The sequence below is a fragment of the Micromys minutus genome (genome assembly GCF_963924665.1).
Source record: "Micromys minutus genome assembly, chromosome: 11".
Classification (NCBI taxonomy): Eukaryota; Metazoa; Chordata; class Mammalia; order Rodentia; family Muridae; genus Micromys; species Micromys minutus.
This window is the reverse complement of record NC_137980.1, coordinates 54679560-54693120: the sequence shown is the minus strand read 5'-3', so window position 1 is coordinate 54693120 and position 13561 is coordinate 54679560. Positions and strand designations below refer to the sequence as shown.

The 13561-nt window shown below is 51.8% G+C and overlaps 1 protein-coding gene across 3 annotated transcripts; it reads right to left on the bottom strand.

Moving 5' to 3' along the window:
• Positions 1 to 435: 435 nt before the first annotated feature.
• RBCK1 (RANBP2-type and C3HC4-type zinc finger containing 1) lies at positions 436 to 13268 on the bottom strand. Of its 3 annotated transcripts, none has more exons than XM_080925386.1 (13): positions 13250 to 13268; positions 12802 to 12890; positions 11789 to 11933; positions 10265 to 10358; positions 9236 to 9434; positions 7232 to 7347; positions 6972 to 7145; positions 5945 to 6105; positions 4862 to 4973; positions 2839 to 3018; positions 2500 to 2598; positions 2115 to 2258; positions 436 to 955 (listed from the first exon to the last, which is right to left on the bottom strand). In XM_080925386.1, the coding sequence occupies exons 2-13, from the start codon at positions 12821 to 12823 to the stop codon at positions 875 to 877; spliced, it is 1527 nt and encodes a 508-aa protein (XP_080781512.1). In that variant the 5' UTR covers positions 12824 to 12890; positions 13250 to 13268; the 3' UTR covers positions 436 to 874. The 3 variants fall into 3 exon arrangements, with proteins under 3 accessions (XP_080781512.1, XP_080781513.1, XP_080781514.1); XM_080925387.1 differs by lacking the exon at positions 13250 to 13268 and adding an exon at positions 13159 to 13173; XM_080925388.1 differs by lacking the exon at positions 13250 to 13268 and having other exon boundaries at positions 11789 to 11982; positions 12802 to 13148.
• Positions 13269 to 13561: the final 293 nt, after the last annotated feature.

The following is a 13561-nucleotide window of genomic DNA, read 5'->3' as shown; positions in this document are numbered from 1 at the left end:
CTTGGCTGACAAAGCGGAATGGACCACCTCCCTGCTTGGTTTCAGCAGTTTCAGAAACTCCTCTGCTCTTCTTAGATACCCAAAGAGGGAGCAGCCAAGCTTTCTTCCCAGCTTCCCTCCAGCTGCTGCCTTGGTCTCCCTCCCTCCTATCCCTCTAAGCTTCAAGCCCTTCTCCACAAATTTCACCATTCAGTGCTAATATTGGCTCAAGCAACTTTGTCCCAAGAGTTGGTCATGGTGGTACCAGGTTTGCTACAGGGGTCCCAGAGCTGAGCTAGCCTTATCCCCCAACCACCAGAACCAACAGATCCCCCCCCACCCCCCACACGCCCCCAGGTTCTGTTCCAAGCTCTCCAGAGCTCACTAACCTGCCTGTGTGGTACCCAGCCTAGGATGTTTGTTCCCTCAAGCATGACACGTTTCCCTTCCTGGAAAACCACTTTAATTCACGGGGTCCTGGGTGGATTCACATCAGCTTTAAGTGCCCAGAAGGCCAGCAAGGCAAAGGATGAGGCTGTGGGTCCTCAGGGAGCAAGCTGAGGGAAAACAGTCACTCAGGCTCAGAGCACTAGCCATCCAGGCCTTAGGCCAAAGCTGTGTCTAATTAAGGCTGATGGCTAGTAAGGGTACGGTATCTAGCTCAGGGCCATGAGGTCTGGTCAGCAACCCCTTGAAGCAACAGAGGCAGTGTGGCTGACATTAGCTCAGCTGTGTTCTTGAAACACGGCAATCAGACTGTCGTACAGCTCAAACTTTCTCCCTTACCAAGCTTAAAGGTATGGTGGCCAAACCAGAGCTAAAGCCCCTGGCCTAGCCCTGATGCTTGCTGCTATACATGTGGGGCTGGGTCAGTATGAGAGCCACCATCTTTGACTTAGTGGCAGTTTTGACAGCTTGGGTGGCATGGAATCCCATTGACCCGACAGCGGCAGCCACCACTGGTGTCCCCTGGGCCCTAAAAAATAGAGAAAAGAGGGTATCAGGTTGGTAAACACAGGCTATCCCCAACAGTCACTATCAGCCCAAAGGCATAGCCCATTTAAAGGTGAGTGGGACTGCCAAAAGCCCTCCTGCAAAGAACAGCCTCAGCAACTTCAGGGAGGCAGCCATGAAGGCCTTTTAACCCCATTCCAACCTCTCTAGCACCCTTAAACTCCATGGTCTCCTCTAGGCCAGAGAGGGAAGGGGATCCAGCAATAGGCAGGCCAGCACCTGGGCAGAAAGAAAAGTACGGTTCCCTCTCACAGCAGGAGTGACACCACCTCCAGGGCACTCACAGCCTGGGACATGTACCCACTAATCACTTCTCTACAACTTGTTTCTGACAATCTGAGACAGACCCTGGCAAAGATGTGCCAGAGGGAGTGTCTGGCAAGCCTCCTTCCAACTCCAAACTGACCTTGACTGGTTCTCTCCTCAAGCAGAACAGCAGGTAAGCCTTGCTGCACAGGCCTGGTCCAAAGCCTGGCAGGCCTTGAGCCCTCATAAGTACAGAGGCAGGAGGCAAGAGCGTGGGGTGGATGGCTCCAGGACTATTTACTGTGTCTCTCTACGCTTCCAAACAGTGGCCTTTGATAACCTTTTAAACACTGTTAAGATGTAAAAAATTCTTAGCCCTTAAGCCCAGCGAGGTGACACATGGTACTATAATCTCCAGCACTCAGGAGGCTGAGGCAGGTGAGTCTCTGCATTCACAGCCAGCCTGGTCTGTTCCAGGACAGCCAGGGCTACACAGAGAAACACTGCCTCAAAAAAAAAAAAAAAAAAAATCTTGCCCTGAGCTGATGAGGTGGCTCAGCTTATTTGCCCCTCCCTCTTCTAGCACAAGTGTGTGTGTGTGTGTGCGCGCGCACGCATGCACAAACAATAAAAAATAAAATTAAGCCAGGCATGATGGCATACACCTTTAATTCCAGTACTTTGGGGGCAGAGGCAGATGGCTCTCAGACTTGGAGGATAGCCTGGTCTACAAGTCAGACAGATGTACATGTGACTCAATAACAACCTTTCCTCTTAAGCTGTGTGCGGTAGGCTGGACTGAGTTCATGGCTGAAGTTAGAGTCCCACTCCGGTAACGATACCACCCCCAGCCTTCCGGCACCCCAAAGACTCACCCCAGGGCCCCAGCGTGGACCTTTGGTGACCCAGCAGATCTCGGTGTGGCACACAGTACAGCGGATCCAGTCACAGCCGTCCTTCTTCTGCACCACAATCTGGCACTGCGGGCAGTGCATGGCCTCGCCTTGCTGCAGCATCACCTGGGAGGGGCAGCTGCTTTATTCAGAGCCTGGCAGCGCTAGCCACCACTCTTGTTACTGAGAGGTCCCCTACCCAGACTCTTCCTTCAGTTCCACACATGACACCCTGCTCGAAGACACACCCTGAAATGGGGTTTGACCAGGAGGAACACTGGGCCTCCAAGAACATGTGAATTTAGAATGCTCTCTGAGAAGCACTTAGAAAATACGTCCCCAGGCCCTTGCCGAAACCCTGCCTTACCCTCAGCATCTCTGTTGTCTGCCGGGCAGCCACATCGTTCTGAGCCCGCAGCGCCAAGTCATCCTGGTACTCCCTGCAATTCATGCCCTCATGGATGGCCTGTAAGGCAAGAAGCTCTGAGTAAGACGTTCCCCAGGAGCATAAGCTATGAGGGGCAGCAGAGGCCCAATCCCCCAATAAGTGCCATTTAACCATCAGTAGGAGCCTAATATAAATCCTATTTTAGGTACTGATGGGTACTGTAACCCCTAAAGCAGCTCTTCTCTAGACTCAAACTGCAACCCCAGCAGCAGCCACAGCCAGTCATAGCAAGCCCCAGCTAGATGGTCCCTGTCTCACCTTGCAGAGCAGACAGTTGTTACGGGTGCACACAGGACAGGTGAACTCATTGACATCATCCTCAAAGAAGCACCAGCCCCTGCAGTCGGGGGTCTTGCAGTGGTAGCTCAAGGTGCTTCGGTTCTCTGCGATGGACACACCCAGGTCCAGGAATCGCTGGTAGTCCTCAGGGGACAGGAGCTGCATACATGCAAAGCTTTGTTTGACAACCAGCAGGTGCCCTCCTCCTATCAAATGGTCCCAGGAAACCCAGCACTCCAACCCTGTCCCAAGTTCCTCTTCCCCCACCTGTGCCCCTTATTTGGGGGGAGGGGACAAGGTTTCATGTAATAAAGGCTGGCCTTGAACTCCTGGAGTGTCTCTACAGGTAAGCAACAATATGTGACTCAAGCTCTGTTCTCCACAGAGCCCCTCTAGCACGGAAAACCTCCACGGAGGCAGTCGAGACAGCACCTGGAGGCTGTGGCAGGCGGGCAGAGCTCTGCTCTACACAGCCACGGTGGCTATCAGACTGGGACAGTGCTCAGAATTGCAACCCAAGGACTTAACTGTGGACAGATGGCGACAGTTCAAATTTTATGAGGACAACATGGGACACAAGTGATAGAGGACAAAGATTCAATTCCTGTCTGATCTGAAGTCACTAAATCCTAGTCCTTTGAAGGCTGGATTTATATACATATAGCAAGACCTGTCTCAGAGGCAAATCAACATCCAGGTACACTGTACTCTGCAAACTCATGGCAACATCCTAGACGTGACCATCTTCCGGTGCCCTCTGCTCCACACAGACACAGTGACAGGGAGCTGCCCCTGGCAGGAAAGCTAAGCTGAGAATCGAGGAGAGGAGGCACGCCAGAGAGCTGAAACACATTTGAAGGAGCACTGGCAAACAGCAAAGCTGGCCTTTAGCAGGGTGGCCTTCTTGGGAAACCTCTGAGCCAGTGACAAGGGCCAGAATGCAGGTCTCTTCAGACTACACTAAGGACACTTCAGCAATGCCCAGGAACCGAGCCACTCAGAAGCCCCCAGACAAGGTTAAAAGACAGCTGCTTTGAATACAGAATTGAAATTCCCCAAGTTCTACTCTCTCAGATGCCCTTCCCACCTCAGAAGAGCCCCTTGAGCTTGAGAATCACTTCATAATATTTTGGGGACTTCAGAGGAAGTCAAGAGGAGACAGGGGTGATGGGAAGAAAGGGGATCTGTGCATGCCTGGGGTCTCCCATCTGGACCCTGGCCACATGACCCTGCTTTTTACGTCTACGGTAAAGCTCGGCTGCTGTGCTTGCTGCACTCACCTACGCGTCCTTAGCTGTGGAAAGCACCTTCGCCATCTAATTCAAGCTGTCAGACCAACCTATGGATGGCCACATTACCACAGGATGTCACCCAAATGGTTCATGTTGGCCCCAACAAAGAAACTGGGCCTGAGCGTGTAATTTGCTCCGATTAACAGGATTACAGCCAACCAGTCTTTGCACACTTACAGCTGTGTCTGGAACACTGCAACCTCACTAACCATTGCCATGTGTTAGGCCTGTACAGCCTGCACGGGAGGGGCTGACGGAGATGGTTATTCTAGACAATCATGAACCGTCTCATACCACTGGGCAGACAAACCAGGATCCAGCTCTGAAACACAAACCCCAGCTCCACCCAGTTTGCTACTTACAAACTTAGAGTCTTAGGGCACCAGGCCTGGAGTGAGTGGCTACAAAGCAAAAGCAGTTGACACAGCAGCTGCACACGCTAGCAGATGCCACCTGTGGTTCTGACAGACGACATGGAGCAGGGGCTGAGTGTCTGACACAGCCACAGCTGCCACCCACCACAGCCCTTGCTGCACTGGTGAAGAAGCTAAAGCAACTGAGGTTCCGTCTACAGCTGCCCTGCACAGGCCCCAGGCACTCCAATGAACTCTTGGGAAATGTCTGCTGGGGTATGCAGATAGCTGACACTCCTGAGCTGGGCCTGTTGCCAGCTCCCAGGGATCAGAGTGCCTTTTGTCCCATGGCCTTACCGCCCGGATCTCCCTCTCCAGCAGCTTGCCCGGGCATGAGTAGGTGCTGTCAATGAAGGGACAGGACACCTCCGCCTCCTGGCTGTTTCGGATGGTGCCCTGTAAGCACTCCCTGGGAAGGGGAAGGTAGCAGTTAGGCTCATTCCAACCTCTCCGGGGATTCCAGCCCTCAGAAGGGGGGCCTGATCCCAGGGCCCATCCTTCCACCCTCAACCCATCACCAAGGTCCCCACTTCTATTCACCCCACCATCTCTGTTGTTCTGGGGTGCTGGCATCGCTGCCCAGGTGACTTCAGTAACCTCATCCTTGGCCTGTGTCTAGCTGGTCCAAGTGCCACACTGCTCAGCACTGCAGCAGTACCACCCACAGGGGACTAGACCAACTGCTGCAGCTACCCTGTCCCACTACACCCACCATCCCTCTGCTCCCTGGTCTCTTCAGACAGTTTTCCAGGCTCTCTTCAGGGATGACTTCCACGGGGGTTTCTTCCCAGCAAGACTCAATCTAGTTACTTAGCATGTGGCACCGTAACATTTACACAGATCGCACACTGCAGCCTAAGCTGGAAGGAGCACGCCACCAGGGTCCACTATGAATGAACATACTTTCCCCAGCTCAAGGGTAGGACTACAGAGATCACAGGGACAGAATGTGCTGTTAGGGCTTGGTCCTAAGGTCTTTCTTTACATATACCAGGGCAGTAACAGGTAGTAAGGAGGGGCAGTGGCCCTGGAGCTAGAATGAACTGTCTTATTTCTGAACTCCTTGCAAGCTGTGTGCCTTGGCAACACGGATGCTTGGATTCCCTGTGCCTATTCTTTTTTTTTTTTTTTTCTTCTCCCTTTTGGATTTTGGAGACAAGGTCTCAAGCAGCCCTGGCTGGCCTTGAGCTCACTACACAGCTGAAGCTAGCCTTGAACTTTTGATCCTCTAACCTCCACCTCCTGAGTGCTGGGATTTCAGGCCTAAGCCACAATACCTCTTGTATAAACAGTGTTTTGCGGACATCCAATGAGATAAGAAGCAAGGCCACACACAATTTACTCTGGTAGCTCTGTTGCTGGGTGGGAGTGGGGCCGCACCTGCAGAAGGTGTGCAGACACTCACGCAGCACCACGGCCTCGCCGGGTGCCAGCACCGAGTAGCACACAGGGCACTCAGCAGGTTCGGTGTTCAGCACCAGGCTCCTCTGCTCCAGCTGCACGTGCTGCAGGTAGTTCCCCTCCTGCTGCTGCTGTTTCCGCTGGGCACATGGGCAGGGTGGGGCCACCAGGTGGGTCGGGGTGTCAGTTGTTCAGGTAAGAGGTGGGGCAAGGCTGGGGTAGGGATGGGGGCACCAGGGTAGAACTGGGCTGGGAATGTGGGCAGCCCAAGAGGGCCGGGAGGGGCTATAGCTGAGTAAGAAGCCGGATGATGGGACGAGAGTGGTAGAGAAAGCCAAGGTTCAGGGTACAGGAGGGTTCAGGGCTCCACAGGGCTCAGACCCTGGATAAGCAGGGCAGTGCTGGGGGAGCGGTACAAGGAGGGTCAAGGGGCAGAGTGAGGCGCAGAATGCTTGCTAGATATGGGGTCATGGTCAAGGTAGGGCAGGCTGCACTGAATCCAAAGGGAATGAAGGACGGGAGGAGCATGCTCTTGGAGGGGGAGCACCAAAGCGAGTATCTATGGAATCAGTGTTTGTGATGGGAATGAGAGTGGACAGAGTCACTCCCAAGCACAGGAAGTCAGTCCATGCGAGAGGAAGGGCCAGGAGGAGTATGTATGTAACAGGAGCCAAGATGAGCTTATAGGCCATGGGGTGAGGATTTGACTGAGCTATAGTTAGGGTCACAAATAAAGTACAGTGGGCACAGCCAGGGCTGCTTATATACATGGGAGGTCAAAGCGAGGACACAGAGCAAAGTGAAGATCTTAGCTGTGCTTCACAAGAGAATGAGTATGAGCCAGGGAATTGGCAGCTCTCAGTCAAGGACAAGGTTATGGCTTAGCAGTGTGGTCACAGATAAGTGGCAGTAGCCAGGGGCAGAGCAGAATGCAGGTGGTTCCCTTTCTGGCTGAGGCTTTCCCCAAACAGTCTGCAGGCGTCTGTCCCTGGACCTGTGTGCCCACCTGCTGGTACTGGCGCAGCGCCTCCTCCTCGCCAGCCAAGCGTGCTTGCTCTTCCTCGTCAGGCTGGTGCGAGGCAGGTATCTGGTAGGTCTCAGGCCTTGCACGACAGCACATCTCACACCCAGGCCGTGTGGGTTTGTTGATGAAAGTGCAGCCAGGGCACTGCCAGCCCACCTAGGTGCAGACAGGCTGTGAGCTCGGCTGTCGACCTTCACAGGGAAGACAGGGCACAGGTCTGCCCGTGAATTAAGGCATCTTACCGGTGGTGACTCTGGTGCTGCATCTGGCTGCCCTGGCTCTTGGTGGGTCCTGGGCTTGGGAAGGACAGGTTCCAAGGGGCCCCGGGGCTGCAGGGTGAGGTCCTTGAAGCCCAAATCTGCAGAAAGAGTGTGTGTAGTATCCACGTAACCACATGCTGAACTAGCCAGGCACAAGTCATCTCCCAACTCTACAGTCTTTCTAGACCCCCTCCTGAAGGTGAGTACCCAGGATACCGCAAGGCTAAGGTGTTATTTCACCTCGCCCATAACTGCGCCTTCATGAGTCCCATCCCTTTTGAGAGGAGGAGCTAACAAACACTGACTCCATCATGCTGAAATGCCCAAGAAGAAAGAGGCCTGAACATCCTCAATCAACATGATAACCCAAGGGGATCGGGGCTGGGAGGGACTGAGATGTGGCAGCTGAATACCATGTCTTTTGCCACCAAGGACACTGGTTGGACAACTGGAAAAAACCCAATGAAACTGACTGTACTGTGTCAATGTCAACCAGAGAGAAGGCTCAGTGAGTGCACTGGCTGGTTCTGTGTCAACTTGACACAAGCTGGAGTTATCACAGAGAAAGGAGCCTCAGCTGAGGAAATGCCTCCATGAGATCCAGCTGTAAGGCATTTTCTCAACTAGTGATCAAGGGGGGAGGGCCCATTGTGGGTGGAGCCATCCCTGGCCCAGAGCATTGTGGGTGGAGCCATCCCTGGCCCAGAGCATTGTGGGTGGAGACATCCCTGGGCTGGTAGACCTGGGTTCTATAAGAAAGCAGGCTGAGCAAGCCAGGGGAAGCAAGCCAGTAAGTAACATCCCTCCATGGTCTCTGCATCACCTCCTGCTTCCTGACCTGCTTGAGTTCCAGTCCTGACTTCCTTTGGTGATAAACAGCAATGTGGAAGTGTAAGCTGAATAAACCCTTTCCTCCCCAACTTGCTTCTTGGTCATGATGTTTGTGCAGGAATAGAAACCCTGACTAAGACAGTGAGCAAAGGCGCTTACCACCACACCTGACAACTTGATTGTGAGCCCCTGGACCACCCAGTGGAAAGAGAACTATGTGCTGCAAGTTGTCCTCTTTCCTTCCCATATACTCTGTGGCACATGCATGGCTAATAAAACATACATACATACATACATACACACAAAGACGAATGAATGTGATCTTTAAGTTATTTACTTACTTTGTGAGGGGTAGTTTTATTTTTTCAAGGCAGGGTTTCTGAGACAGTTCTGACTGTCCTGGAACCAGGGGCCTCAAGCCCAGAGACCTGCCTGCCTCTGCCTCCTACGTGCTAGAATTAAAGGCATGTGCCACTATGCCCAGCCCAATAAATGTAATTTTTTTTTTAATTTAAAAAAAATAAAGTCCACTCTACACTGATGTTTATTTCCTGCCCTGGAGAGTTGTTCAGGGTAACACAGACAAATGACCTTTCTTTTTAAGAAACTACACAAGTATTCAGGGGAGGGGGAGCCTACTTACAAAACTTTTAAAATGACTCCTGAGACTCTGCACCCAGAGGTAAAGCTAAAGAAGGAAAATGAACAAAAAGACAACACAAAACGGCAGCCAGGCTGCAGTGGCAGGGAGTCCCAGCACTCGGGATACAGGCAGGCGAGATCTCGGAGTTCAAGGCCGGTGTGGTCTGTAGCCTGAACAGCCACAGCCACACAGAAACCCGGTCTTGAAAACACAAAGCAAAGAAGGAAAATGTTTCTCTGCACAACTGTGCGACTTTTCTATAGGTCTAAAATGTGCAGTAGAAGCAACCATACTACATCTTAGTTACATCACCAACATGCACAAATAGGAACACAGGAAACTGAGGGACAGAAACAGGAATGAGCTTGCCACAGCTCACATGGCTAGCAAATGTCAGGACCCAGCTCCTCCCTTTATGCCAGCCATGCTCAAGAGTTCTAGGGAAAGCTCCCTCCCCGATCTGACATCCTCGGTCATGGACAGGGCCCTCATCACTACAGAGAAGACTTCACCTTCCAACATGCGCAGCTGCCGCTGCCGCTGCAGTTCTTGTGGGTTGAGTGACGTGTTGCGGGCCGACAGCAGGTAGAGATAGGCACTATCTCCGTTCCGCCGAACGCCATGTGAGTGCAAGGTCTCCTGGTCTCGTGCCAGCCTCTGTCCAACCACCCACTGCTGCAGGCTGGGTGGAAAGCCATAGTCCAGGAACACCTTTGGGGGTGCAGTGGGGGTGGAGTTAAAGTTGGAAAAGTAAAATGTCTTCCACTACAGTCATTTAAGCACCTGATCCCAGTTGGGGGCACTGTTTCCTGAGACTGTGGAACCATTGTTGGGGGGGCCTGGCTGGCATAGGTGGGCCACTGAAAGCTGAGAGTCTACCCCGCTTTTGCCCCAGCTCTTTACTCCCTGGCCATATGAAAAGCCACAACTGAGGTTAAGCACAGTAGTGGTGCACACCTTTAATCCCAGAACTCAGGAGGCAGAGGCACACAAATCTCTAAATTCAAGGCCAGCCTGATCTACAAAGTACATTCCAGGCCACCCAGAGTTAGTGAAACTCTATATTTACAAAAGAAGAGAAAGAAGGGCTGGAGAGATACCTAGTGATTCAGAACACTTGCTCTTCTTGCAGAGGACCTGTGTTCAATTTCCAGCACGAACATGATAGCTCACAATCACCCACAACCCCGGTTCAGGAGGGTACAACCAGCACACACATGGAACAGCACACACATGCAGGCAAACATTCATACACAAACAAAAAAATACAGAACTCTAAAGAAAGTTTAAGGGAGGGCAGAAATTAAAAAAACAAAACACAGCTGCAAGTCCCTGACCCCTAGATGGAGTCTCTCAAGCACAGCCCTTTCCACTGGGACGCACTGTATCCTCTCAACTGTGAGCCAAAACGAGCCTCTCCTCAGGTTGTTTCGGTCAGGTACTTGACCGCCGCAACAGAAAGTATGGTGTAAGGGGAACAGAGAGAAAGAGAGAATGGGGAAAGCCAGAGAGGAGCCCAACCCCTCCAGCCTTTCACTCACCATGTCCTTAAGGGAGGCCACTGTCATATCAGGGCAAACTGTGAGCCAAATGGTGTCGGTGTGCATGTAAGTATCCTCCACACTCACACAAAGCCTGTGAAAACAAGGGGGGGCAAGGATCTGGGCTGCCAGCACCGGACTGTTCAAGTCTGCACATGAGCAGATGCTATCTGCTGCTTAGATTTTTGTCAACATATACCACTTAGAAAAGAAAATATCAATTGAAAAAAAAATGTCTCCATCAAATTGGCCTTTAGGCAACCTGTGGGGCATTTTTATCTCACTGTTGAGCACTGCCTGGTCTGGAATGGACCGTTTACAAACTCAGAGACTCGCCTGTCTCTGCCTCTTGAATGATGGGATTATGTACCACATGCCTGGGGCAGTCAAGTGATTTTGATACCAAACATTGGTTTAAAAAAAAAAACAGACATTGGTTAAAAAAAAAAAAGTTTTCATAAGAAAAGGGGTTTTGCTCTTTTGGTGTTCTTGTGAGATATGATTTCATGTATTCAGTTGGCTCTGAAACTTCTGATCCTCCTGCCCCTACCACCCAAGTACTGGGATTACAAGTATACACCACAACACTCAGCTAAGCCCAGATTCTTAATCTTCAAACTATTTTAGGAGTTTGGAAACATAAACATACATGTGCTTGACACTGTATTATTCATGACATAGCAAGCAATTGCATAACAACAATTCCTGACTAACTCCTTCACAGGGGTTACCTGACCATCAGAAAACAGAATTTACATTACAGCTCATGACAGGAGCAAAACTGCGGTGATGAAGCGGCATCAAAATAATGTTGTGGTTGGGGTCACCACATGAGGAACTGTGGTAACGGGTGGCAGCGTCAGGAAGCCTGAGAACCACTGCCATAAAGGCTATGCACGTTCAGAACCAAAGAGGTGCAAATTATGGAAGCCTTGTCCTAACAAAGCCAAATCTATAAGTTACCGTATTACCAGGGTTGGCACTTTGTACCCACAATTCTGATACTCCCAATATAAAACTGTCTTGAGTATAACACTAGCCAACTAGCCATGGCTACACAGTGACTTACAGGCCAACATGGATTAAGGAGTAAGACTTGGTCTCTAACAACAGAAAGTAAATAAAAAATTGTAATAAAGGTTGAGGAGATGGCTCAGTGGGTAACCTCCAGATACTACGGTTGTTGTGACTTCAGCACTTCGGAGGAACGAACCCCATGCTTCCTTTTAACAGCAGACACTAACTCTGGAGGGTCTGCATGGCCCCTGTGCCTTGCACACCCATTGTGCAGGGTCCTCTTTAAAAAAAAAAAAAAAAGAAAGAAAGAAAAAAATGAACCCCAGCACAGCCTGTCCCAGAGCTCACAACTGATTTGTGAGCAACTAGGCTTTGAAGCTCAATCTCCTATAAGAGAACCTGCCAGTGAGGCCCTGGGTTGATCCCCAGAACTATAGGGGAGAAAAACGAAATAACCTGTCCACATTCAAAAGGCCTCCAGTCCCCTTTAATGCAAGACACACTCACCTGATGTCCTGTGTTGGGGAAACCTCGGGTTTTACCTGCACCCTGAGGGGTACCCGATGCTCTGCCAGCCAGGTGGCATACTTGATTGCAGCCTGTTCATCTCCGCCGGCCACTGCCCGGGCAAGGCTCAGGGCCATCTCCTCTGCTGAAGGTCGGCAGAGAGCAAGCAGGTTAGCACCAGTTTATTTGGAGACCTAGGGAAGCAGGTGCATGCTTTGTCTGCACATGGCTATTTTAAAAGTTTTTAAGGGGGAGGTGGTTTTTCAGTCCTCACTCCCCTGTACCCTGGGCTCATGAAGTGCCCCCATTTCCCTTCATGCTCAGAGTCCCCCATACTTCATTCCTTTATCTGACAAGCATTTCTTGAACTCTCCTGTATGCCACCCGCTGTTCCAGAAAGTAGACTCTTTAACAGCAGTTAATACGGAGAGTGTCCTTCTCCTTATAAACCTCTAAGTTCAACAAGAAAAGAGAACACTTAAAGTATTTGGAGACAAACAGACTGTGGTCCATTCTAGCAATGAGTGAGTAAGGAGGTCAGGGAAACAAGCCTGAAGGAGGGGTTGCTAGGCATTCCAATATCCAATAAGGGAGATTGTTCCAAGAGGCCAGAGAGTGGGCAAAGGCCCTGGGTAAGAAGTGGCTGGATCAAAACAGAAAGTCAATAATAGAGCATTTGCCTAGCATGCATGAAGACCGGGGTTCAATTCCCGGTAGTAGACAAAACAGATGAGGCTGGTGGGAGATGGAGACGAACTTGGTTTTATTAAGAGGACAGGGTTTCCAGCAAACAGAACAGAAGCACTAACAGAGTTCTCCCAAATCTGGGTGGAAGAGCAAGGGAGAGAGGCACGTATGTTCCCTCTCCGTCCTACTCTGGTCATCTTAAGTTTGTTTTCCTAACAATCAGGAGCTCTCCAGGTTCTATGTTCTGTTTTCACAGAGCTTCCGACCCCTATTTCTGCACTGCCTAGGCCTAGGGTCCACTTCCACCAGCTCCAGTCGGTGCCCACCTTTCTTGGTCTTCTCGTCCATCTGGCCTGGTTGCGCCCATCCCCTCAGAAAGGGCTGCTGCTTCCGAGAAACGCTACCTTGGGGTGACCTGGGAGAGGGCGGGAGGGCAGAAGCGATTCAGCCTTCGTGCGTGTGTCCAGGTCTACACTCGGGCAACATCACACTGCCCAGGACCCAAAGCCCGGCATTGGGAACCAGTGGGGCCCGGCGAGGGACACAGAAAGCGAAGGAGACCCAGGACCAAAGCCACAAAGGGCGATGGGTAACCACCACCCAAAAGCGACGGACGGAGGGAGGCCGGCGGGCAGGCGCGGGCGCCCTAGCGTCCGGAACCCCAGCCCGGAGGCTCGCGCTACCCGGAAGACAGCGCTGGTAGCGTCCCGGAAGAGAAAGTAAAAGTGGCAGTCCCGGAAGTGCTGCAGACCGAACGGAAAACTGTCCCCTCACCCGAGACTGTGCAGGGTCACCAGCTGGGGCAGGCCAATAGACTGTTCCTGGCACTCCACCACATGGTCTGGCGGACCAGAGGCACTTGGTCTAGGTACCAATGATCTCCCCTTGGCTGACCACTAATTCCAGGCAGCTCCTAGCTCTGGGAGGGCGGGGCTAGGGGCGGAGCTGGGGTGGGGCCTAGAGGGCGAGGTATAGGATTGGCTTCTCAGCGCCCTCTTTTCGCCGCGTTTTGCTTGAACTACTTTAGCTGTCCCAGGTAGCGCCGCGTCTACCCGTTGTGTAGCCTGCAGGCTCACCGGGTCGCCA